This window comes from Nesoenas mayeri (assembly GCF_963082525.1).
Source record: "Nesoenas mayeri genome assembly, chromosome: 38".
Taxonomy (NCBI): domain Eukaryota; kingdom Metazoa; phylum Chordata; class Aves; order Columbiformes; family Columbidae; genus Nesoenas; species Nesoenas mayeri.
Window position 1 is genome coordinate 3,774 of NC_137579.1, and position 27,004 is coordinate 30,777.

General features: G+C 57.5%; 1 protein-coding gene across 1 annotated transcript in view; it reads left to right on the forward strand.

Moving 5' to 3' along the window:
- Window positions 1-461: 461 nt before the first annotated feature.
- LOC308051349 (RNA-binding protein 10-like) overlaps window positions 462-27,004 on the forward strand; it is a gene marked incomplete at its 5' end in the record, with an annotated part of 31,114 nt that continues 4,571 nt past the window's right edge. Inside the window, 11 exons of the mRNA XM_080361726.1 lie at window positions 462-496; window positions 1,298-1,458; window positions 2,960-3,057; window positions 4,163-4,282; window positions 4,393-4,580; window positions 9,550-9,641; window positions 13,256-13,408; window positions 16,554-16,700; window positions 21,389-21,457; window positions 22,886-23,131; window positions 25,627-25,680. Of these exons, the coding sequence (XP_080217852.1) occupies window positions 462-496; window positions 1,298-1,458; window positions 2,960-3,057; window positions 4,163-4,282; window positions 4,393-4,580; window positions 9,550-9,641; window positions 13,256-13,408; window positions 16,554-16,700; window positions 21,389-21,457; window positions 22,886-23,131; window positions 25,627-25,680 (1,363 nt within the window). The remainder of the gene's footprint in view (window positions 497-1,297; window positions 1,459-2,959; window positions 3,058-4,162; window positions 4,283-4,392; window positions 4,581-9,549; window positions 9,642-13,255; window positions 13,409-16,553; window positions 16,701-21,388; window positions 21,458-22,885; window positions 23,132-25,626; window positions 25,681-27,004) is intronic.

Here is a 27,004-nt window from a genome sequence, read left to right on the forward strand (position 1 = left end):
GTCCCCAAAACCCCAAATTTTTCCCCCAACCCCCCAATTTTCTCCCCCAAACTCCCAATTTTTTCCCCCAAACCCCCAATTTTAATCCCTGAACCCCCAATTTTTTGCCCCAAACCCCCAAATTTTTCCCCCAAACCCCCAATTTTAAGCCCCAAACCCCCAATTTTTTGCCCCAAACCCCCAAATTTTTCCCCCAACCCCCCCAATATTTTATCCCCAACCCCCCACTTTTAGCCCCCAACCCCCCCCATCTCCTCCCCCTCCCCCCTTCCCCCATGTTGGGGTGCCCCCCCCATTTTTGGGGTGACGGGGGGTGCTTTGCAGAGGCCGAGCAGCGGGGGCCGGGGGGGCCCCGCCCGGAGCTGCTGGGGGGGGGAGGGGGGCGGGGCGGGGCTGCTGCCCCTCCCCCAACCCTGCGCCCCCCCCCGTCGCGGGGGACCCCCCGGGGGGGGACCCCAAAGCGCCAGCGAACCCGGGGCCGACAACGCCAATGACAGTGAGTGCGGATGGGGGGGGTTTTGGGGGGGCGTTTTGGGGGGGTTTTGGGGGGTTTTGGGGGGTTTGGGGGGTCTTGGGGGGTTTGGGGGGTTTGGGGGGGGAACTTGAAGGGGATTTGGGGGGGAATTTGGGGGTTTTAAGGGGGATTTTGGGGGTTTTTAGAGGGATTTTGGGGGGGGATTTGAGGGTTTTTAGGGGGATTTGGGGGGTTTTAAGGGGGGTTTTGGTCCCCCCCGAACTCCCGGGTCCCTCCCGAACTCCTGGGTCCCTCCCGAACACCTGGGTCCCCCCGAACGCCTGGGTCCCTCCCAAACTCCTGTGTCCCCCGAACTCCTGGGTCCCCCTCAAACCCCAGTGTCCCCTGAACTCATTGGTCCCCCCTGAACTCACGGGTCCCTCCCGAACTCCTGGGTCCCTCCCAAACTCCTGGGTCCCCCAAACTCCTGGGTCCCCCCCGAACTCCTGGGTCCCCCCTTCCCCCCATCTCCCCCCGAACTTCTGGGTCCCTCCCAAACTCCTGGGTCCCCCCCGAACTCCTGGGTCCCCCGGACGCCTGGGTCCCCTGTGAACTTCCATGTCCCCCGAACTCCTGGGTCCCCCCTGCACTCTTGAGTCCCTCCCGAACGCCTGGGTCCCTCCCGAACTCCTGGGTCCCTCCCGAACTCCTGGGTCCCTCCCGAACTCCCGGGTCCCTCCCGAACTCCTGGGTCCCTCCCGAACTCCCGGGTCCCTCCCGAACTCCCAGGTCCCTCCCGAACTCCTGGGTCCCTCCCGAACTCCTGGGTCCCTCTCTCCCCAGCCATCATCCTGCGGAACCTGCACCCCCAGAGCAGCCTGGAGTCCATCCTGGCCGCTCTCGCCCCCTTTGCCGCGCTGTCCCCGGCCAACGTGCGCGTCATCAAGGACAGACAGACGCAGCTCAACCGCGGCTTCGCCTTCGTGCAGCTGGCCACCATCGTGGTGAGCCTCCCGGACGCCTGGGTCCCTCCCGGACGCCTGGGTCCCCTCCCGAACTCCTGGGTCCCTCCCGAACTCCTGGGTCCCTTGGGGGCATTCCTGGGTCCCTCCTGAACTCCTGGGTCCCTCCTGAACTCCTGAGTCCCTTGGGGCACTCCTGGGTCCCTCCTGAATTCCTGGGTCCCCTGAACTCCTGGGTTCCCCTCCCGGACTCCTGGGTCCCTTGGGGCACTCCTGGGTCCCTCCTGAACTCCTGGGTCCCCTGTACTCCTGGGTCCCCTCCTGAACTCCTGCGTCCCTTGGGGCACTCCTGGGTCCCTCACGAACTCCTGGGTCCCCTGAACTCCTGGGTTCCCCTCCCGGACTCCTGGGTCCCTTGGGACACTCCTGGGTCCCTCCCAAACTCCTGGGTCCTCTCTGAACTCCTGGGTCCCTTGGGGCACTCCTGGGTCCCTCCCAAACTCCTGGGTCCGTCTTGAACTCCTGAGTCCCCTCCCAAGCTCCTGGGTCCCTCCTGAACTCCTGTGTCCCTTGGGGAACTCCTGGGTCCTCCCGAACTCCTGGGTCCCTCCCAAGCTCATGGGTTCCCCCCCCAAACTCCTGGGTCTCCTGTACTCCTGGGTCCCTCCCGAACTCCTGTGTCCCTTGGGGCACTCCTGGGTCCCTCCCGAACTCCTGGGTCCCCCCGTACACCTGTGTCCCCAAACTCCTGGGTCCCCCCTGAAATCTTGCATCCCTTGGGGCACTCCTGGGTCCCCCCGAACTCCTGGATCCCTTGGGGCACTCCTGGGTCCCTCCCGAACTCCTGGGTCCCCCCGTACACCTGTGTCCCCAAACTCCTGGCTCCCCCCCTGAAATCCTGCGTCCCTTGGGGCACTCCTGGGTCCCCCCGAACTCCTTGGTCCCTGGGGGCACTCCTGGGTCCCTCCCAAACTCCTGGGTCCCTTGAACTCCTGGGTCCCCTCCCGAACTCCTGGTTTGTTTGGGGCACTTCTGGGTCCCCCTTGAACTCCTGGGTCCCTTGGGGCACTCCTGGATCCCTTGGGGCACTCCTGGGTCCCTCCCGAACTCCTGGGTCCCTCCCGAACTCCTGGGTCCCTGGGGGCACTCCTGGGTCCCTCCCGAACTCCTGGGTCCCTTGGGGCACTCCTGGGTCCCTCCCGAACTCCTGGGTCCCCCCGTACACCTGTGTCCCCAAACTCCTGGGTCCCCCCTGAAATCCTGCATCCCTTGGGGCACTCCTGGGTCCCCCCGAACTCCTGGGTCCCTTGGGGCACTCCTCGGTCCCTCCTGAACTCCTGGATCCCTTGGGGCACTCCTGGGTCCCTCCCAAGCTCCTGGGTTCCCCTCCCAAACTCCTTGGTCTCTGGGGGGCACTCCTGGGTCCCTCCCGAGCTCCTGGGTCCCCCCGTACACCTGTGTCCCCAAACTTCTGGGTCCCCCCCTGAACTCCTGGGTCCCCTTGGGGCACTCCTGGGTCCCTCCCGAACGCCTGGGTCCCCAGGAGGCGTCGCAGCTGCTGCAGATGCTGCAGGCCCTGCACCCCCCCCTGCACATCGACGGCAAAACCATCAACGTGGAGTTCGCCAAAGGATCCAAGAGGTCGGGACACGCCCCTGGCCCCGCCCACCACCCACTGGCCCCGCCCACCACCCACAGACCACGCCCACAACCCATAGGCCCCGCCCACAACCAACAAACCCCACCCACAAAACACAGGCCCCGCCCACAAGCAACAAACCCCGCCCACAACCCACAGGCCCCGCCCACAACCAACAAAACCCACCCACAAAACACAGGCCCCGCCCACAAACTAAAGGCCCCACCCACCGCCCTCAGGCCCCGCCCACAACCCACAAGCCCCGCCCACCACCCACAGGCCACTCTTGCTGCCCACAGGCCACGCCCACTACCATCAAACCCCGCCCACAATCATCAGACCCTGCCCACAACCCACAGGCCCCGCCCGCAAGCAACAAACCCCCGCCCACAAACCACAGGCCCCGCCCACAGCCATCAGACCCCGCCCACAACCCCGAGACCCCACCCACAAACCCCAGGCCCCGCCCACAAACATGAAACTCCACCCACAACCCACAGGCCCCGCCCACAACCAACAAGCCCCACCCACAACCTTCAGACCACACCCACAACCCACAGGCCCCGCCCACAACCAACAAGCCCCACCCACAACCCACAGGCCCCGCCCCCAAGTCACAGGCCACGCCCACAACCAACAAACCCCACCCACAAAGCACAGGCCCCACCCACAAACTACAGACCCCACCACAACCCACAGACCCCGCCCACAACCCTCAAACCCCGCCCACAACCCACAGACCCCGCCACAGCCCACAGGCCCCGCCCACAACCATCAGACCCCGCCCACAACCCTCAGACCCTGCCCACAACCCACAGGCCCCCCCCACCACCCGCAGGCCCCCCCCCAAATCACAGACCCCGCCCACAACCCACAGGCCCCGCCCACAACCCACAGATCCCGCCCACAACCCTCAAACCCCGCCCACAACCCACAGGCCCCTCCCACAACCCACATGTCCCGCCCACAATGATCCTCAGCCCATTAAACCCCATTGATGACGCTCAGGCTCCGCCCACTGACCCTAAGCCCCGCCCACAGGCCACATCCCCTGCCCCCCCCCAATTTTGGCCCCGCCCCCCTGACCCCGCCCCTTTTCCCTCACAGGGAGGTCCAGGGGACGGGGGCAGGTGAGGCCCCGCCCCCCCGCACCAGCTCCGCCTCCGTCGCCTTGACGGCCATCGCGGCCGCCCAATGGGCGCTCAGCCAGGTGGGCGGGGCTTCCGAGTGGGCGGGGCTTTAAGAGGCTTTATTGGTGGGCACTGTTAAATGGAAGCGGTGGGCGGGGCTTGTGCGTCGGGGGGCGTGTCCTGACGTGGCCACGCCCCCTGTCCCAGGCGGACACGCCCTGGACTGGGGGGGAGGAGCCTCCAGGGGGACTTGGGTGGATTCTACCAATCAGAAGAAGCCTTTGCTGGCCCCGCCCTCTACGGCTCCGCCTATGGGAAGGGCCCCGCGGCCCCGCCCCCTTCCGGCCCCGCCCTGCCTGGCCCTGCCCCCGGCAAGGCCGAGGGACCCGCCCCCGGTGAGTGACACTGTGGGACCCAGGCGTCCGGGAGACCCCCGAAAGGGACCCAGGCGTCCGGGAGACCCCAAAAAAGGGGACCTAGGCATCCAGGAGACCCTATAGAAGGGACCCAGGCGTCCGGGTGGAGACTCAAAAAGGGACCCAGGCGTCCGGGAGACCCCAAAAAAGGGACCCAGGCGTCCGGGCCCCACATCTCTCGTTCCCCCCCCAGGTCCGGAGGAGCCGTCGGGGCTGGAGCCGGTGGGGGGAGGGGCCGCCTTTCCCCGCCCCTCCCCCACCACCGCCCCCTACCCCTCCCCCAGCGACCCCCCCAGCGCCGCCCCCCCCGGAAACACCCCCCAGGTGGGACCCCGGAAATGGGGGGGGGGGGCACCCCAAAATATGGGGGGGACCCCAAAATATGGGGGGGGGGGACCCTGATAATGGGGGGAGGGGAAATTGGGGGGGGGGACCCCAAAGATTGGGAGGGGGGGGAAATGGGGTAGGGGACCCCAATATGGGGGGGACCCCAAAAAATGGGGGAGGGGTGGGACCTCAAAATGGGTTTGGGATTGAAAGTGGGGGAGGGGCTAAAAATATAGGGGGGGACACCCCAAATATTGGGGGGGGGGGGGTCCCAAGGTTGGGAATGGGGGAGGGGACCTCAAAATATGGGGGGGGACCCAAAATATGGGGGGGACCCCCCAAAAAATATGGGGGGGGACCCAAAATTTGGGGGGGATCGTGAAAATGGGGGAGGGGCAAATAATATGGGGGGGCTCCCAAATATTGGGGGGGGGTCCCAAGGTTGGGAATGGGGGGGGGACCCCAAAATATGGGGGGACCCAAAATATGGGGGGACCCCAAAAATGGGGGGAGGGGTAAAAAGGGGGGGGAGGGAGGGGCAAAAATGGGGGAGGGGCTAAAAATATGGGGGGGACCCCCAAAATATGGGGGGACCCCAAAAAATATGGGGGGGGGGGGTAGATTGGGGGACCCCAAATTGGGGAGGAGGGGCCTGAAAATGGGGGAGGGGCAAAAGATATGGGGGGGGGGACTCCAAATATTGGAGGGGGGTCCCAAGGTTGGGAATGGGGGGGGGACCCCCAAAATATGGGGGGGACCCAAAATATGGGGGGACCCCGAAAATGGGGGGAGGGGGAATGGGGGGGGGGTCCAAAATTGATGGGGGGGTCCCAAAGTGGGGGGAGGGGCACAAAATATGGGGGGGACCCCAAAATATGGGGGGACCCCAAAAAATATGAGGGGGGGGTAGATTGGGGGACCTCAAATTGGGGGGGGAGGGGCAAAAATGGGGGGGGGACCCCAAAATATGGGGGGGGACCCAAAATATGGGGGGAACCCGAAAATGGGGGGAGGGGGAATTGGGGGGGGGACCCTAAATATTGGGGGGGGGGGGTTAATTTTGGGGTCCCCCCCCCCAGGGTTTACACGGGACCCCCAAAAGTGGAGCCGCCCCCCCCCAGCCCCCCCCAGCACTGAGGCCTATGGGCAATACCGTGAGTTTTGGGGGAAATGGGGCTATTTTGGGGGGGGGGATGGGAAGGGGGGGGGTTGGGGGGGGAGGGGGGGGGTGGGGGTAAAAATTTGGGGGGTTTGGGGGCCGAAAATTGGGGGTTTTGGGGTTAAAAATTGGGGGTTTGGGGCTTAAAATTGGGGGTTTAGGGCTTAAAATTGGGGGTTTAGGGCCTAAAAATGGGGGATTTAGGCCCAAATTTGGGGGTTTGGGGCAAAAAATTGGGGGTTTGGGGCTTAAAATTTGGGAGGTTGAGGCTGAAAGTTTTGGGGGATTTAGACCCAAAATTTGGGGCAAAAAATTGGGGGTTTGGGGCCAAAAATTGGGGAGTTTGGGCCTAAAAATGGGGGATTTAGACCTAAATGTTGGGACCTAAAATTGGGGGATTTAGGCCCAAATTTGGGGCTTTGGGGACTTAAAATTGGGGGATTTGGGGCCTAAAAATTGGGGGTTTGGGGCCTAAAATGTGGGGGTTTGGGGCTGAAAGTTTTGGGGGATTTAGACCTCAAATTTGGGGCAAAAAATTGGGGGTTTGGGGCCTAAAATTGTGGGATTTAACCCCAAATTTTGGGACTAATATTTGGAGATTTGGGGCTTAAAATTGGGAGATTTGGGGCCAAAAATTGGGGGGATTTAGACCCAAATTTGGGGGTTTGGGCCTAAAATTGGGAGATTTGGGGCTGAAAATATTGGGGGATTTAGACCCAAATTTTTTGGGCCAAAATTAGGGAGTTTGGGGCCTAAAATTGGGGGATTTAGACCCAAATTTGAGGGGTTAAAATTGGGGGATTTGGGGCCTAAAATTTGGGGGTTTGGGGCCTAAAATTGGGGAATTTAGGCCCAAATTTGAGGGTTTGGGCCTAAAATTGGGAGTTTTGGGGCCTAAAATTGGGGGATTTAGCTCCAAAATTTATGGCCTAAAATTGTGGATTTGGGCCCAAAATTGGGGGATTTGGGGCCTAAAATTGGGGGTTTTAGACCCAAATATGAGGGTTTGGGGCCTAAAAATTTGGGATTTAGACCCAAAATTTGGGGGTTTTGGGGCGTAAAATTGGGGGGATTTAGACCCAGATTTGAGGGTTTGGGGCCGAAAATTGGGGGTTTTGGGCTTAAAAATTGGGGGTTTAGGGCCTAAAATTGGGAGTTTTGGGGCCTAAAAATGGGGGATTTAGGCCCAAATTTGAGGGTTTGGGCCTAAAAATTGGGATTTTGGGGCCTAAAGTTTGGGGGTTTGGGGCCTAAAATTGGGGGATTTAGACCCAAATTTGGGGCCTTAAAATTGGGGGATTTAGGCCCTAAAATTTGGGGGTTTGGGGCTGAAAATTTTGGGGGATTTAGACCCAAAATTTGGGGCAAAAAAATTGGGGGATTGGGGCCGAAAATTGGGGGATTTAGACCCAAATTTGGGGCCTTAAAATTGGGGGATTTGGGGCCTAAAATTTGGGGGTTTGGGCCTAAAATTGGGGAATTTAGACCAGATTTGGGGGTTTGGGGCCTAAAATTTGGGGGTTGAGGCCTAAAATTGGGGGATTTAGGCCCAAAATTTGGGGGTTTTGGGATAAAATTGGGGGATTTAGGCCCAAATTTGAGGGTTTGGGCCTAAAAATTGGGATTTTGGGGCCTAAAGTTTGGGGGTTTGGGGCCTAAAATTGGGGGTTTTAGACCCAAATTTGGGGCCTTAAAATTGGGGGATTTGGGGCCTAAAATTTGGGGGTTTGGGGCTGAAAGTTTGGGAGATTTAGACCCAAAATTTGGGGCCAAAAATTGGGGGTTTGGGGCCTACAATTGGGGGATTTAGACCCAAATTTGGGGCTTTGGGCCTAAAATTTGGGGGTTTGGGGCCTAAAATTTGGGGATTTGAGCCTAAAATTGGTTGATTTAGACCCAAAATTTATGGCTTAAAATTGTGGATTTGGGCCCAAATTTGGGGGTTTGGGGCCTAAAATTGGGGGATTGGGCCTAAAATTGGGGGATTTAGACCCAAATTTGAGGCCTTAAAATTGGGGGATTTGGGGCCTGAAATTGGGGGTTTTAGACCCAAATATGAGGGTTTGGGGCCTAAAAATTTGGGATTTAGACCCAAAATTTGGGGGTTTTGGGGCGTAAAATTGGGGGATTTAGACCCAGATTTGAGGGTTTGGGGCCTAAAATTGGGGGTTTGGGGCCTAAAAATGGGGGATTTAGGCCCAATTTGGGGGGTTGGGACTTAAAGTTGGGGTTTTGGGGCCTAAAATTTGGGGGTTTGGGGGCTGAAAATTTTGGGGGATTTAGACCCAAATTTTGGGGCAAAAAATTGGGTGTTTGGGGCCGAAAATTGGGAGTTTTAGGGCCTAAAATTGCGGGATTTAGACCCAAATTTGGGGCTTTGGGGCCTAAAATTGGGGGATTTAGGCCCAAATTTGAGGGTTTTGGGCCTAAAATTGGGGGTTTGGGGCCTAAAATTTGGGGGTTGGGGCCTAAAATTGGGGGATTTAGGCCCAAAATTTGGGGGTTTTGGGCTTAAAATTGGGGGGTTTAGGCCCAAATTTGAGGGTTTGGGCCTAAAAATTGGGATTTTGGGGCCTAAAGTTTGGGGGTTTGGGGCCTAAAATTGGGGGTTTTAGACCCAAATTTGGGGCCAAAAATTGGGGGATTTAGGCCCTAAAATTTGGGGGTTTGGGGCTGAAATTTTGGGGGACTTAGACCTAAAATTTGGGGCCAAAATTGGGGGGTTTGGGGCCAAAAATTGTGGGATTTAGACCCAAATTTGGGGCTTTGGGGCCTAAAATTTGGGGGTTTGGGCCTAAAATTGGGGAATTTAGACCTAGATTTGGGGGTTTGGGGCCTAAAATTTGGGGGTTTGGGCCTAAACTCGGGGGATTTAGACCCAAGTTTATGGCCTAAAATTGGGGATTTGGGCCCAAATTTGGGGTTTTGGGCCTAAAATTTGGGGGTTGGGGCCTAAAATTGGGGGAATTTAGCCCCAAATTTTGGGGCTAAAAATTGGGGATTTGGGGCCTGAAATTGGGAGGTTTGGGGCCTAAAATTTGGGGATTTAAACCCAAATTTTGGGGCCAATATTTGGAGATTTTGGGGCCTAAAATTGGGAGATTTGGGCCCAAAATTTGAGGATTTAGGCCCAAATTTGGGGGTTTGGGGACTTAAAATTGGGGGTTTGGGGCCTAAAATTTGGGGATTTGAGGCTGAAAATTTTGGGGGATTTAGACCCCAAATTTGGGGCCAAAAATTGGTGGTTTGGGACCTAAAATTGTGGGATTTAGACCCAAATTTGGGGCTTTGGGGCCTAAAATTGGGGAATTTGGGCCTAAAACTGAAGGATTTGGGGCCTAAAAATGGGCGTTTTGGGCCTAAAAAATGGGAGTTTTTTCGCATTTTGGGGTGTTTTATAATTTTGGGGACCCCCCTGACCCTCGTTTTTCCCCTTTTTTGCCCGTTTTTGCCCGTTTTCAGCCGTTCCGGATGTTTCCACGTATCAATACGACGAGACGTCGGGTTATTACTACGACCCCCTGACCGGGCTCTATTACGACCCCCATTCGCAGGTTTGGGGCGTTTTGGGGTGAAAAACAGCGATTTTGGGGTTCGGGGGGGGGGTCCCCACATCAATGGGGTGAAAATTTGGGGTCGAAAAGTGCCATTTTGGCGCAAAAACGGTGATTTTAGGCCCGAAAACGGCGCCGAAACGAGGAGATGGAATTTGGGGTGAAAAACGGGGATTTTGGGGTCTCTGGGGGATTTTGGGGGGAAAGGAGGATTTTGGGGACCCCCCCCCCCCCAATCTATGGGGGGAATTTGGGGGGAAAAGGGGAGATTTTGAGCCGTTTTTGCCGCTTTTTGACCCATTTTGTTGCCCTGGGGGTTCAGGGGGGGATTTTGGGGGTATTTGGGATGATTTTTGGGGTGATTTGGGGTGATTTTGGGGTGATTTTTGGGATGATTTGGGGTAAATTCGGGGGTGATTTTTGGGGTGATTTTGGGGGTAATTTGGGGGTGATTTTTGGGTGATTTTTGGGGTGATTTGGGGTGATTTTGGGGGTGATTTTGGGGTGGATTTTGGGGTGATTTTGGGTGATTTTGGGGGTGATTTTAGGATGATTTGGGGTGATTTTTGGGGTGATTTTGGGAGATTTTGGGGTGATTTGGGGTGATTTTTGGGGTGATATTGGGAGATTTTGGGGTGATTTTTGGGTGATTTGGGGTGATTTTGGGGTGATTTTGGGGATAATTTTAGGGGTGATTTGGGGTCTTTTTGGGGTGATTTTGGGGTCATTTTTGGGGTGATTTTTGGGTGATTTGGGGGTGACTTTGGGAGTGACTTTTTGGGATGATTTTTGGATGATTTGGGGTGATTTTGGGGGTGATTTTTGGGTGATTTTTGGGTGATTTTGGGGATGATTTTTTGGGTGATTTTGGGGGTGATTTTGGGTGATTTTTGGGGGTAATTTTGGGGGTGATTTTGGGGTGATTTTTGGGTGATTTTGGGGTGATTTTGGGTGATTTTGGGATGATTTGGGGTGATTTTGGGGGTGATAGTGGAAGATTTTGGGGTGAGTTTGGGGTGATTTTTGGGGTGATTTGGGGTGATTTTTGGGTGATTTGGGGGATGATTTTGGAGTGATTTTTGGGGTGGTTTTGGAGTGATTTTGGGGGTGATTTTGGGGTGATTTTGGGTGATTTTGGGGTGATTTTGGGGTGATTTTTGGATGATTTTGGGTGATTTTGGGGTGATTTTAGGGTGATTTTTGGGTGATTTTGGGGATGATTTTGGGGTGATTTTGGGGATGATTTTTGGGGTAATTTTGGGGGTGATTTTGGGGTGATTTTTGGGTGATTTTGGGTGATTTTGGGGTGATTTTAGGATGATTTGGGGGTGGTTTTTGGGGTGATTTGGGGGTGATTTTGAGGATGATTTTTGGGTGAGTTTTGGGGTGATTTGGGGGTGATTTGGGGGGTGATTTTTGGGGATAATTTTTGGGTTATTTTGGGATGATTTTGGGGGTGTTTTTGGGGTGATTTTGGGGTGATTTTGGGGTGATTTTTGGGGTGATTTTTGGAGTGATTTTTGGTGATTTTGGGATGATTTTGGGGTGATTTTTGGTGATTTTTGGGATGATTTTTGGGGTGATTTGGGGTGATTTTAGGATGATTTTGAGGCGATTTTGGCTGATTTTAGGCTGATTTTGACTCATTTGGGGCCGATTTTGGCTGATTTTGGGCTGATTTTGGCCGTTTTGGGGCTGATTTTGGCCGATTTTGGCTGATTTTAGGCTGATTTTTACTCATTTTGGGCTGATTTTGGCTGATGTTGGGCCGATATTCACTGATTTTGGGCTGATTTTGGCCGATTTTTGGCCAATTTTTCCCAATATTAGGCTGATTTTGGCTGATTTTGGGCCGATTATGGCCGATTTTGGGGCAATTTTGGCTGATTTTGGGCCGATTTTCACCGATTTTGGCCGATTTTGCGCCGATTTTAGGCTGATTTTGGGCCAATTTTCACTGATCTTGGGCTGATTTTGGGACGATTTTGTCCGATTTTGTCCAATTTTGTCCGATTTTGGGGCAATTTTGGCCGATTTTCACTGATCTTGGGCCGATTTTGGGATGATTTTGTCCGATTTTGTCCAATTTTGTCTGATTTTGGGCCGATTTTGGGCTGATATCAGGCCAATTTTGGGCCGATTTTGTCCGATTTTGTCCAATTTTGTTCGATTTTGGGCCGATTTTGTCCAATTTTGGGCTGATTTTAGGCTGCTTTGGTGGTGATTTGGGCCGATTTTGGCCAATTTTGGGCCAATTTTGGCCGTTTTTGGGCCGATTATGGCCGATTATGGGCCGATTTTGGCCAATTTGGGCCGATTTTGGCCAATTTTGGGCTGATTTTGGGCTGATTGTGGGTGTTTTGGGGCAGTACTACTATGAGGTGAGCTCGGGTCAGTCCCTGAACTGGTGATTTGGGGCTGATTTTGGGGCTAGTTTGGCCAATTTTGGGCTGATTTTCGCCGATTTGGGCCGATTTTTGCCGATTTTGGGCCAATTTTGACCGATTTTTGGCCAATTTTGGCCGATTTTAGGCTGATTTTGGGTCGATTTTGGCCGATTTTGTCTGATTTTGGGCCGATTTTAGGCTGATTTTGGCTGATTTGGGCTGATTTCGGCCGATTTTGGGCTGATTTCAGCCAATATTGAGCTGATTTTGGCCGATTTTGAGACAATTTTGGCCAATTTTGGGCCAATTTTTCACCGATTTTGGCTGATTTTAGGCTGATTTTGGCCGATTTTGGGCCGATTTTCACTGATTTTGGCCGAGTTTGGGCCTATTCTGGCTGATTTTGACCTATTTAGGCCTATTTTAGGCTGATTTTGACTCATTTTAGGCTGATTTTGGGCTGATTTTCACTGATTTTGGGCTGATTTTGGCCGATTTTGTCCTTTTTGGGCCGATTTTGGCCAATTTTGGGCCAATTTTGGCCGATTTTGGCCAATTTTGGGCCGATTTTCACCGATTTTGGCGTATTTTGGGTGTTTTCAGTACTACTACGAGGCGGGCCCGGGTCAGTACCTGCACTGGTGATTTGGGGCTGATTTTGGGGCTGTTTGGGCTGATTTTCGCTGATTTTGGGCCAATTTTGGCCGATTTTGGGCTGATTTTGGCCGATTTTTTGCTGCTTTTTGGCTGAATTTGGCCGATTTTGGGCCGATTTTGGCTGATTTTGGGCCAATTATGGCCGATTTTTGGCCGATTTTGGCTGATTTTGGCCAAATTTAGGCCGATTTTGGGTCGATTTTGGCCGATTGTGGGCCAATTTTGGGCCGATTTTCACCGATTTTGGCTGATTTTGGGCTGATTTTGGCCGATTTTTGGCCGATTTTCACAGATTTTGGCCGATATTGGGCCGATTTTGGGCCGATTTCCACTGATTTTTGCTAATTTTGGGCTGATTTTGGCCGATTTTGGGTGTTTTCTGTCAGTATTACTACAACGTGGGTTCCAATCAGTGCCTGTACTGATGATTTGGAGCTGATTTTGGGCCGATTTTCACCGATTTTGGGCCGATTTTGGCCATTTTTGGGCCAATTTTGGCCGATTTTGGGCCAATTTTGGCCGATTTTGGCCGATTTTGGGCCAATTTTGGCCGATTTTGGTGTTTTTCAGTACTACTACGAGGCGGGCTCTGGTCAGTACCTGTACTGGGACGGCGAGCGCCGCACGTACGTCGTGGCCCCCCCGGCCGCCCCCGCCCCCCCCGGGCAGCACAAGGAGCACAAGGACAAGAAGGACAAGCACAAGAACAAGACGGCGCAGCAGGTCAGCACCCATGGGTGCCCTCAGCACCCAATGGGGGACACAGAGCACCCATGCGGTCCTTATAGCACCCCTAGGGGACACAGCACCCATGGGGGACACACAGCGCCCATAGGGGACACACAGCACCCAGGGGGTCCTTATAGCACCCATGGGGGACACACAGCACCCAGGGGGTCCTTATAGCGCCCATGGGGTCCTTATAGCACCCCTAGGGGACACAGCACCCATGGGGTCCTTATAGCACCCCTAGGGGACACAGCACCCATGGGGTCCTTATAGCGCCCATGGGGTCCTTATAGCACCCATAGGGGACACACAGCACCCATGGGTCCTTATAGCGCCCATGGGGTCCTTATAGCACCCCTAGGGGACACACAGCACCCAGGGGTCCTTATAGCACCCATGGGGTCTTTATGGCACCCATGGGGTCCTTATAGCACCCATGGGTCCTTATGGCACCCATGGGGTCTTTATGGCACCCATGGGGTCTTTATAGCACCCATAGGGGACACAGCAGCCATGGGGAACACACAGCACCCAAGGGTCCTTATGGCACCCATGGGGTCCTTATAGCACCCATAGGGGACACACAGCGCCCATGGGTCCTTATAGCACCCATGGGGTCCTTATAGCACCCCTAGGGGACACAGCACCCATGGGGTCCTTATAGCGCCCATGGGGTCCTTATAGCACCCATAGGGGACACACAGCACCCATGGGTCCTTATAGCACCCATCGGGTCCTTATGGCACCCATGGGGTCTTTATAGCACCCATGGGGTCCTTATGGCACCCATGGGGTCCTTATAGCACCCATGGGGTCTTTATAGCACCTATGGGGTTCTTATAGCACCCATGGGTTCCATATAGCACCCCTAGGGGACATAGCACCCAGGGGTTCCTTATAGCACCCATGGGGTGCCCATAGAGCACAACAGCACCCAGGGGACCCATAGCACCCAAGGGTGCCCATAGAGCACAACAGCACCCATAGGGGACACACAACGCCCATGGGGGACACACAGCACCCATGGGTCCTTATAGCACCCCTAGGGGACACACAGCACCCATGGGGTCCTTATAGCACCCATGGGGTCCTTATAGCACCCCTAGGGGACACAGCACCCATGGGGTCCTTATAGCGCCCATGGGGTCCTTATAGCGCCCATGGGGTCCTTATGGCACCCATGGGGTCCTTATAGCACCCATGAGGTCCTTATAGCAGCCATGGGGTCCTTATAGCACCCATGGGGTCCTTATGGCACCCATGGGGTCCTTATAGCACCCCTAGGGGACACAGCACCCATGGGCTCCTTATAGCACCCATGGGGTCCTTATAGCGCCCATGGGGTCCTTATAGCACCCATAGGTCCTTATAGCACCCCTAGGGGACACAGCACCCATGGGGTCCTTATGGCACCCATAGGGTCTTTATAGCACCCATAGGGTCCTTATGGCACCCATGGGGTCCTTATAGCACCCATAGTGTCCTTATGGCACCCATGGGGTCCATATAGCGCCCATGGGTCCTTATAGCACCCATAGGGTTCTTATAGCATCCAAAGGATCCTTATAGCACCCCTAGGGGACACAGCACCCATGGGGAACACACAGCAGCCAATGGGGGACACACAGCACCCATGGGGTCCTTATGGCACCCATGGGGTCCTTATGGCACCCATGGGGTCCTTATAGCACCCCTAGGGGACACAGCACCCATGGGGGACACACAGCGCCCATAGTGTCCTCATGTACCCCATGGGTCCCTTTAGACCCCAATGGCACCCATGGGTCTCCAATCATTTCAATAGCACCCAGGGGTCCCAAATAGCACCCATGGGTCCCCTTAGACCCCAATAGCACCCCTGGATCCCCATATGCCCCATGGGTCCCTTTAGACCCCAATGGCACCCATGGGTCTCCTTAGACCCCAATGGCATCCATGGGTGCCCAACGACACCTATGGGTCTCCAATGCTCTCAATAGCACCCATGGGTCCCCAACAGCACCCATGGGTCCCAACAGCACCAATGGGTCCCCAGTAGCATCCATGTGCCCCTATGGGTTCCTTTAGACCCCAATGGCACCCATGGGTCTGCAATCATTTCAGTAGCACCCATGGGTCCCCAATAGCTCCCATGGGTCCCCTTAGACCTCAATAGCACCCATGGGTGTCCTTAGAACCCAATACCACCCATGGATTCCCATGTGCCCCTATGGGTCCCTTAGACCCCCAATAGCACCCATAGGTCCCCAATAGTTCCCATGGCTCTCCAATCATTTCAATAGCACCTGTAGCTCAACAATGGGTCCCCAGTCACCCTAATGGCACCCATGGGTGCTCCTAGATCGCCAAGGACATGGAGCGCTGGGCGCGCAGCCTGAACACCCAACAGCATCAATGGGTCCCCAACAGCACCCATGAGTCCCAACAGCACCAATGGGTCCCCAATAGCACCCATGGGTCTCCTTAGACCCCAATGGCACCCATGGGTGCCCAACGACACCCATGGGTCTCCAATGCTCTCAATAGCACCTATGGGTCCCCAACAGCACCCATGGGTCCCCAACAGCACCAATGGGTCCCCAATAGCACCCATGTGCCCCTATGGGTCCCTTTAGACCCCAATGGCACCCATGGGTCTGAATCATTTCAATAGCACCCACGGGTCCCAACAGCACCCATGGGTCCCCTTAGACCCCAATAGTATCCATGGATCCCCATGTGCCCCTATGGGTCCCTTTAGACCCCAATGGCACCCATGGGTCTCCAATCATTTCAATAGCACCCGTGGGTCCCCAATAGCTCCCATGGGTCCCCTTAGACCCCAATAGCACCCATGGGTCCCAGCAGCACCAATGGGTCCCCAACAGCACCCATAGGTCCCAACAGCACCAATGGGTCCCCAATAGCACCCATGGGTCCCCTTAGACCCCAATAGCACCCATGGGTCCCCTATCATCTCAATAGCTCCCATGGGTCCCCAACAGCACCTGTGGCTCCTCTTAGAGTCCATTAGCACCCAGAGGTCTTATGGGTCCCTTTAGACCCCAGTGGCACCCATGGGTCTCCAGTCGTTTCAATAGCATCCATAGCTCCCCAATGGGTCCCCAGTCACCCTAATAGCACCCATGGGTGCTCCTAGATCGCCAAGGACATGGAGCGCTGGGCGCGCAGCCTGAACAAGCAACGGGAGAGCGGGCGCAGCGCGGGGAACCCCCCGGCACCCCGAGACGACGAGAGGAGGGAGGCGGCCGCGGCCGACGCGGGGTACGCCATCCTGGAGAAGAAGGTGAGAGCACCCATGGGTGCTATGGGTGCTATGGGAGTTGTATGGGGAGTTGGGTGCGCCATCCTGGAGAAGAAGGTGAGAGCACCCATGGGTGCTATAGAGACCTATGGGAGTTGTGTGGGGTGTTGGGTGCGCCATCCTGGAGAAGAAGGTGAGAGCACCCATGGGTGCTATAGAGACCTATGGGAGTTGTGTGGGGTGTTGGGTGCGCCATCCTGGAGAAGAAGGTGAGAGCACCCATGGGTGCTATGGGTGCTATGGGAGTTGTATGGGGTGTTGGGTGCGCCATCCTGGAGAAGAAGGTGAGAGCACCCATGGGTGCTATGGGTGCTATGGGAGTTGTATGGGGTGTTGGGTGCGCCATCCTGGAGAAGAAGGTGAGAGCACCCATGGGTGCTATAGAGACCTATGGGAGTTGTATGGGGTGTTGGGTGCGCCATCCTGGAGAAGAAGGTGAGAGCACCCATGGGTGCTATGGGTGCTATGGGAGTTGTGTGGGGTGTTGGGTGCGCCATCCTGGAGAAGAAGGTGAGAGCACCCATGGGTGCTATAGAGACCTATGGGAGTTGTATGGGGTGTTGGGGGCGCCATCCTGGAGAAGAAGGTGAGAGCACCCATGGGTGCTATGGGTGCTATGGGAGTTGTATGGGGCGTTGGGTGCGCCATCCTGGAGAAGAAGGTGAGAGCACCCATGGGTGCTATGGGTGCTATGGGAGTTGTATGGGGCGTTGGGTGCGCCATCCTGGAGAAGAAGGTGAGAGCACCCATGGGTGCTATGGGTGCTATGGGAGTTGTATGGGGTGTTGGGTGCGCCATCCTGGAGAAGAAGGTGAGAGCACCCATGGGTGCTATAGACACCTATGGGAGTTGTATGGGGTGTTGGGTGCGCCATCCTGGAGAAGAAGGTGAGAGCACCCATGGGTGCTATAGACACCTATGGGGGTCCTATGGGGTGTTGGGTGCGCCATCCTGGAGAAGAAGGTGAGAGCACCCATGGGTGCTATAGAGACCTATGGGAGTTGTATGGGGTGTTGGGTGCGCCATCCTGGAGAAGAAGGTGAGAGCACCCATGGGTGCTATAGACACCCATGGGAGTTGTATGGGGTGTTGGGTGCGCCATCCTGGAGAAGAAGGTGAGAGCACCCATGGGTGCTATGGGTGCTATGGGAGTTGTATGGGGTGTTGGGTGCGCCATCCTGGAGAAGAAGGTGAGAGCACCCATGGGTGCTATAGACACCTATGGGAGTTGTGTGGGGTGTTGGGTGCGCCATCCTGGAGAAGAAGGTGAGAGCACCCATGGGTGCTATGGGTGCTATGGGAGTTGTATGGGGCGTTGGGTGCGCCATCCTGGAGAAGAAGGTGAGAGCACCCATGGGTGCTATAGACACCTATGGGAGTTGTGTGGGGTGTTGAGTGCGCCATCCTGGAGAAGAAGGTGAGAGCACCCATGGGTGCTATGGGTGCTATGGGAGTTGTATGGGGCGATGGGTGCGCCATCCTGGAGAAGAAGGTGAGAGCACCCATGGGTGCTATAGACACCTATGGGAGTTGTATGGGGCGTTGGGTGCGCCATCCTGGAGAAGAAGGTGAGAGCACCCATGGGTGCTATGAGTGCTATGGGAGTTGTATGGGGTGTTGGGGGCGCCATCCTGGAGAAGAAGGTGAGAGCACCCATGGGTGCTATAGACACCTATGGGAGTTGTATGGGGTGTTGGGTGCGCCATCCTGGAGAAGAAGGTGAGAGCACCCATGGGTGCTATGGGTGCTATGGGAGTTGTATGGGGCGTTGGGTGCGCCATCCTGGAGAAGAAGGTGAGAGCACCCATGGGTGCTATGGGTGCTATGGGAGTTGTATGGGGCGTTGGGTGCGCCATCCTGGAGAAGAAGGTGAGAGCACCCATGGGTGCTATAGAGACCTATGGGAGTTGTATGGGGTGTTGGGTGCGCCATCCTGGAGAAGAAGGTGAGAGCACCCATGGGTGCTATAGACACCTATGGGGGTCCTATGGGGTGTTGGGTGCGCCATCCTGGAGAAGAAGGTGAGAGCACCCATGGGTGCTATAGACACCTATGGGAGTTGTATGGGGTGTTGGGTGCGCCATCCTGGAGAAGGTGAGAGCACCCATGGGTGCTATAGAGACCTATGGGAGTTGTATGGGGTGTTGGGTGTGCCATCCTGGAGAAGAAGGTGAGAGCACCCATGGGTGCTATGGAGACCTATGGGAGTTGTATGGGGTGTTGGGTGCGCCATCCTGGAGAAGAAGGTGAGAGCACCCGTGGGTGCTATGGGTGCTATGTGAGTTGTATGGGGTGTTGGGTGCGCCATCCTGGAGAAGAAGGTGAGAGCACCCATGGGTGCTATAGAGACCTATGGGAGTTGTATGGGGTGTTGGGTGCGCCATCCTGGAGAAGAAGGTGAGAGCACCCATGGGTGCTATAGAGACCTATGGGAGTTGTATGGGGTGTTGGGTACGCCATCCTGGAGAAGAAGGTGAGAGCACCCATGGGTGCTATGGGTGCTATGGGAGTTGTATGGGGTGTTGGGTGCGCCATCCTGGAGAAGAAGGTGAGAGCACCCATGGGTGCTATAGACACCTATGGGAGTAGTATGGGGCGTTGGGTGCGCCATCCTGGAGAAGAAGGTGAGAGCACCCATGGGTGCTATAGACACCTATGGGAGTTGTGTGGGGTGTTGGGTGCGCCATCCTGGAGAAGAAGGTGAGAGCACCCATGGGTGCTATGGGTGCTATGGGAGTTGTATGGGGTGTTGGGTGCGCCATCCTGGAGAAGAAGGTGAGAGCACCCATGGGTGCTATGGGTGCTATGGGAGTTGTGTGGGGTGTTGGGTGCGCCATCCTGGAGAAGAAGGTGAGAGCACCCATGGGTGCTATGGGTGCTATGGGAGTTGTATGGGGTGTTGGGTGCGCCATCCTGGAGAAGAAGGTGAGAGCACCCATGGGTGCTATAGAGACCTATGGGAGTTGTGTGGGGTGTTGGGTGCGCCATCCTGGAGAAGAAGGTGAGAGCACCCATGGGTGCTATGGGTGCTATGGGAGTTGTATGGGGTGTTGGGTGCGCCATCCTGGAGAAGAAGGTGAGAGCACCCATGGGTGCTATAGAGACCTATGGGAGTTGTATGGGGTGTTGGGTGCGCCATCCTGGAGAAGAAGGTGAGAGCACCCATGGGTGCTATGGGTGCTATGGGAGTTGTATGGGGTGTTGGGTGCGCCATCCTGGAGAAGAAGGTGAGAGCACCCATGGGTGCTATAGACACCTATGGGAGTTGTGTGGGGTGTTGGGTGCGCCATCCTGGAGAAGAAGGTGAGAGCACCCATGGGTGCTATGGGTGCTATGGGAGTTGTATGGGGTGTTGGGGGCGCCATCCTGGAGAAGAAGGTGAGAGCACCCATGGGTGCTATAGACACCTATGGGAGTTGTATGGGGTGTTGGGTGCGCCATCCTGGAGAAGAAGGTGAGAGCACCCATGGGTGCTATGGGTCCTATGGGAATATGTGGGTCTATGGGTGCTATGGGGGTTCTATGTGGGTCTATGGGGTCTATGGGTGCTATGGGGGGTCTATGTGGGTCTATGGGGGCTATGGGTGCTATGGGGGGGTCTATGTGGGTCTATGGGGTCTATGGGTGCTATGGGGGGTCTATGTGGGTCTATGGGGGCTATGGGTGCTATGGAGAGGTCTATGTGGGTCTATGGGGGCCATGGGGGCTATGGGGCGGTCTATGTGGGTCTATGGGGGCTATGGGTGCTATGGGGGGGTCTCTGTGGGTTTACGGGTGCTATGGGTGCTATGGGGGGTCTATGTGGGTCTATGGGGGCTATGGGTGGTATGGGAGGTCTATGTGAGTCTATGGGTGCTATGGGGGGTCTATGTGGGTCTATGGGGCTCTATGGGTGCTATGGGGGGGTCTATGTGGGTCTATGGGTGCTATGGGGGGTCTATGTGGGTCTATGTGGGCCATGGGTGCTATGGGGCGGTCTATGTGGGTCTATGGGGGCCATGGGTGCAATGGGGGGGTCTATGTGGGTCTATGGGTGCTATGGAGGTCTATGTGGGTCTATGGGTGCTATGGATGCTATGGGGGCTATGGGGGGGTCTATGTGGGTCTATGGGTGCTATGGGGGCTGTGGGTGCTATGGGGGGTCTCTGTGGGTTTACGGGTGCTATGGGTGGTATGGGGGGTCTCTGTGGGTCTATGGGGGCTATGGGGGGTCTATGTGGGTCTATGGGGCTCTATGGGTGCTATGGGGGGGTCTATGGGTGCTATGGGGGCTATGGGTGCTATGGGGGGTCTATGTGGGTCTATGGGGGCTATGGGTGCTATGGGAGGTCTATGTGGGTCTATGGGTGCCATAGGTGCTATGGGGCGGTCTATGTGGGTCTATGGGGGCTATGGGTGCTATGGGGCGATCTATGTGGGTCTATGGGGGCTATGGGTGCCATGGGAGGTCTGTGGGTGCTATGGGGCTCTATGTGGGTCTGTGGGTGCCATGGGAGGTCTATGGGTGCCATGGGGGTCTATGTGGGTCTATGGGTGCCATGGGAGGTCTGTGGGGGTCTATGTGGGTCTATGGGTGCTATGTGGGTCTATGGGTGCTATGGGGCTCTGTGTGGGTCTGTGGGTGCCATGGGGTCCCCCCAGCACCCAGGGGTGACCCCGGTTCCCCCCAGGGCGCCCTGAGCGAGCGGCACCAGCACCCGAACCTGGAGCTGCCACGGCTTGGGGGCGACGACCGGATGGTGAGCCGGACGCCTGGGTCCCCCCGGACGCCTGGGTCCCCCAACAAACCCCCCCGAACTCCTGGGTCCCTCCTGAACTCCTGGGTCCCTCCTGAACTCCTGGGTCCCCCAAACGCCTATCTGCCCTGAACTCCTGGGTCCCCCGAACTCCTGGGTCCCTCCCGAACTCCTGGGTCCCTTGAACTCCTCACTCTCCCCGAACTCCTGGGTCCCTCCCGAACTCCTGGGTCCCCGAAACCCCTATCTGCCCCGAACTCCTGGGTCCCCCAAACCCCTATCTCCACCGAACTCCTGGGTCCCTCCCGAACTCCTGGGTCCCCCAATCCCCTATCTGCCCCGAACTCCTGGGTCCCTCCCGAACTCCTGGGTCCCCCCCTAACTCCTGGGTCCCCCAAGCCCTTATCTCTCCGAACTCCTGGGTCCCTCCTGAACTCCTGGGTCCCTCAAACCTCAGTGTCCCCCGATCTCCTGGGTCCCCTCAGAGACCTGGGTGCCCCCACTGAACTCCTGGGTCCCTCCCGGATGCCTGGGTCCCCCCGAACTCCTGGGTCCCTCCCGAACTCCTGGCTCCCCCAAACCCTTTTCTCCCCCGAACTCCTGGGTCCCCCCCGAACTCCTGGGTCCCCCCAAACCCCTATCTCCCCGAACTCCTGGGTCCCTCCCGAACTCCTGGGTGCCCCAAACCCCTATCTGCCTCGAACTCCTGGGTCCCTCCCGAACTCCTGGGTCCCTCAATCCGCTATCTCCCCCGAACTCCTGGATCCCCCCGAACTCCTGGGTCCCTCCCGAACTCCTGGGTCCCTCCTGAACTCCTGGGTCCCCCCGAACTCCTGGGTCCCTCCCGAACTCCTGGGTCCCCCAATCCCCTATCTCCCCCGAACTCCTGTGTCCCCCCCAAACTCCTGGGTCCCCCAAGCCCCTATCTCTCCCGAACTCCTGGGTCCCTCCTGAACTCCTGGGTCCCCCAAACCCCAATGTCTCCCAAACTCCTGTGTGCCTCCCGAACTCCTGGGTCCCTCCCGAACTCCTGGGTCCCTCCCAAAGTCTTGCATCCCCCAATCCCCTATCTCCCCCGAACTCCTGGGTCCCCCCGAACTCCTGGGTCCCTCCTGAACTCCTGCGTCCCCCCGAACTCCTGGGTCCCTCTTGAACTCCTGGGTCCCCCAATCCCCTATCTCCCCCGAACTCCTGGGTCCCCCTGAACTCCTGGGTCCCTCCCGAACTCCTGGGTCCCCCAAACCCCAATGTCTCCCAAACTCCTGTGTGCCTCCCGAACTCCTGGGTCCCCCCCGAACTCCTGGGTCCCTCCCGAACTCCTGGGTCCCTCCCAAAGTCTTGCATCCCCCAATCCCTTATCTCCCCCGAACTCCTGGGTCCCCCCGAACTCCTGGGTCCCCCCCGAACTCCTGGGTCCCCATTTCTCCGCAGAGCCCCCCCCGGGGTCTGGTCGCCGCCTACAGCGGGGAGAGCGAGAGCGAGGAGGAGGGTGATCGGGGTGACCGGGGCGACCGGGGTCCCGGGGGGCCCGTCCCGGGGGTCCCATCACCCGGGGGGGTCCCGGGGGGGTCCCAACCGCTCACCGATTGGCACAAACTGGCCTGTTTGCTTTGCCGCCGCCAATTCCCCAGCAAGGAGGCGCTGCTGCGGCACCAGCAGCTCTCGGGGCTCCATAAGGTACCCCCACATTTGGGGACCCCCACCTCTGGTATTGGGGACCCCCCCTTGGGTATTGGGGATCCCCCCTTTGGGTGGGAAATGACACTTTGGGGGGGGTTTGGGGACCTTTCTGGAGGGGATTGGGGACCCAGTTGGGGTATTGGGGACCCCCCCATTGGGTGTTGGGGACCCCCATTGAGTATTGGGGACCCCTCATTGGGTTCTGGGGACCCCTTGGGATATTGGGGACCCCCCCCATTGGGTGTTGGGGACCCCCCTGGGATAATGGGGACCCCCCCCATGGGGTTCTGGGGACCCCCTGGGATATTGGGGAACCCCCCATTGGATATTGGGGACCCCTCTGGAATATTGGGGACCCCCCATTGGGTATTGGGGACCCCCCTGGGTATTGGGGATCCCCCCTTTGGGTGGGAAATGACACTTTGGGGGGGGTTTGGGGACCTTTCTGGAGGGGATTGGGGACCCAGTTGGGGTATTGGGGACCCCCCCATTGGGTGTTGGGGACCCCCATTGAGTATTGGGGACCCCCCAGGATATTGGGGACCCCCCCATTGGGTGTTGGGGACCCCCCTGGGATATTGGGGAACCCCCATTGACTATTGGAGATCCCCTATTGGGTTCTGGGGACCCCCTGGGATATTGGGGACCCCCCCCATTGGGTGTTGGGGACCCCCTTGGGATATTGGGGACCCCCCATTGGGTATTGGGGACCCCCCCTGGGTATTGGGGATCCATCATTGGGTGGGAAGTGACATTTTGGGGGGGCTTTGGGGACCCCTCTTGGGGGTAATTGGGACCCAGTTGGGGTATTGGGGACCCCCCTGGGATATTGGGGACCCCCCCTGGGTATTGGGGACCCCCCCATTGGGTGGGAAATGACACTTTGGGGGGGGTTTGGGGACCTTTCTGGAGGGGATTGGGGACCCAGTTGGGGTATTGGGGACCCCCCCATTGGGTGTTGGGGACCCCCTTGGGATATTGGGGACCCCCCCTATTGGGTATTGGGGACCCCCCCATTGGATGATGGGGATCCCCTTGGGATAATGGAGACCCCCCCATTGGGTGTTGTGGACCCCCCTGGGATATTGGGGACCCCCCCATTGGATATTGGGGACCCCCCTGGAATATTGGGGACCCCCCATTGGGTATTGGGGACCCCCCCTGGGTATTGGGGATCCATCATTGGGTGGGAAGTGACATTTTGGGGGGGCTTTGGGGACCCTCTTGGGGGTAATTGGGACCCAGTTGGGGTATTGGGGACCCCCCTGGGTATTGGGGACCCCCCCTGGGTATTGGGGATCCCCCCTTTGGGTGGGAAATGACACTTTGGGGGGGGTTTGGGGACCTTTCTGGAGGGGATTGGGGACCCAGTTGGGGTATTGGGGACCCCCCCATTGGGTATTGGGGACCCCCATTGAGTATTGGGGACCCCTCATTGGGTTCTGGGGACCCCTTGGGATATTGGGGACCCCCCCCATTGGGTGTTGGGGACCCCCCTGGGATAATGGGGACCTCCCCCATTGGGTTCTGGGGACCCCCTGGGATATTGGGGAACCCCCCATTGGATATTGGGGACCCCTCTGGAATATTGGGGACCCCCCATTGGGTATTGGAGATCCCCCCTGGGTATTGGGGATCCCCCCTTTGGGTGGGAAATGACACTTTGGGGGGGGTTTGGGGACCTTTCTGGAGGGGATTGGGGACTCAGTTGGGGTATTGGGGACCCCCCCATTGGGTGTTGGGGACCCCCATTGAGTATTGGGGACCCCCCATTGGGTTCTGGGGACCCCCTGGGATATTGGGGACCCCCCTGAGATATTGGGGACCCCCCCCATTGGGTGTTGAGGACCCCCCTGGGATATTGGGGACCCCCCCATTGGATATTGGAGACTCCCCTGGAATATTGGGGACCCCCCAGGATATTAGGAACCCGCTTGGGATATTGGGGACCCCCCATTGGGTTCTAGGGACCCCCCAGGATATTGGGGACCTCCTTGGAATATTGGGGACCCCCACCATTGGGTTCTGGGGACCCCCTGGGATATTGGGGACCCCCGTTGGGTCTTGGGGACCCCCCTGGGATAATGGGGACCCCCCATTGGGTATTGGGGACCCCCCCTGGGTATTGGGGATCCCCCCTTTGGGTGGGAAGTGACACTTTGGGGGGTTTTGGGGACCCATTGGGGGGTATTGGGACCACCCCTATTGGGTATTTGGTATTTGGGGAACTCCTGGGTCCCTCCCCGAACTCCTGGGTCCCTTGGGGTACTCCTGGGTCCCTCCCGAACTCCTGGGTCCCTCCCTGAACTCCTGGGTCCCTCCCGAATTACCGACATGTAGGGTCTTGGGAACCCCCCTGGGATATTGGGGAACCCCCCTATTGGGTATTTGGGGAACTCCTGGGTCCCTCCTGAACTCCTGGGTCCCTTGGGGTACTCCTGGGTCCCTCCTGAACTCCTGGGTCCCTTGGGGTACTCCTGGGTCCCTTCCAGCAAAACCTGGAGCTGCAGCGGAGGAGCCACCAGCCCCCCCTGGAGGACATGGAGGTACCTGCACCCATGGGTGCTGGGGGGCACCCGTGGGATATGGGGCACCCGTGGGATTTGGGGGACACCCATGGGTGCTAGGTGGGGGGTTGGGCACCCATGGAGTTGGGGGGAACCAATGGGTGCTGGGTGGGGTTGCTATGGCACCCATGGGTGGGGGTTGCTGTGAGCACCCGTGGGTGCTGGGTCACGTGACGCCCGTGGGTGCTGGGTGGGGTTGCCATGGCACCCATGGGTGCTGGGTCACGTGACACCCATGGGTGCTGGATGGGGTTGCTATGGCACCCATGGGTGCTGGGTGACATGACACCCATGGGTGCTGGGTCACGTGACACCCACGGGTGTTGGATGGGGTTGCTATGACACCCATGGGTGCTGGGTGACATGACACCCATGGGTGCTGGGTCACGTGACACCCACGGGTGTTGGATGGGGTTGCCATGGCACCCGTGGGTGCTGGGTCACGTGACACCCATGGGTGCTGGATGGGGTTGCTATGGCACCCATGGGTGCTGGGTCACGTGACACCCATGGGTGTTGGAGGCGGTTGATATGGCACCCGTGGGTGTCGAGGTGACATGACACACATGGGTGCTGGGTCACATGACACCCATGGGTGCTGGATGGGGTTGCTATGGCACCCATGGGTGCTGGGTCACGTGACACCCATGGGTGCTGGATGGGGTTGCTATGGCACCCATGGGTGCTGGGTCACGTGACACCCACGGGTGTTGGATGGGGTTGCTATGGCACCCATGGGTGCTGGGTCACGTGACACCCATGGGTGCTGGATGGGGTTGCTATGGCACCCATGGGTGCTGGGTCACGTGACACCCATGGGTGTTGGATGGGGTTGATATGGCACCCGTGGGTGTCGAGGTGACATGACACCCATGGGTGCTGGGTCACATGACACCCATGGGTGCTGGATGGGGTTGCTATGGCACCCATGGGTGCTGGGTCACGTGACACCCATGGGTGCTGGATGGGGTTGCTATGGCACCCATGGGTGCTGGGTCACATGACACCCATGGGTGTTGGATGGGGTTGCTATGGCACCCGTGGGTGCTGGGTCACATGACACCCATGGGTGCTGGGTGGTGTTTACTATAGCACCCATGGGTGGGGTTTGCTGTGAGCACCCATGGGTGCTGGGTCACATGGGCAGCCATGGGTGTGGGGTGACATGACACCCATGGCTGCTGGGTCACGTGACACCCATGGGTGCTGGGTGACATGGGCACCCATGGGTGCTGTGGGGTTTGATATGAACACCCATGGGTGCTGCGTCACATGACACCCATGGGTGCTGGGTCACATGACA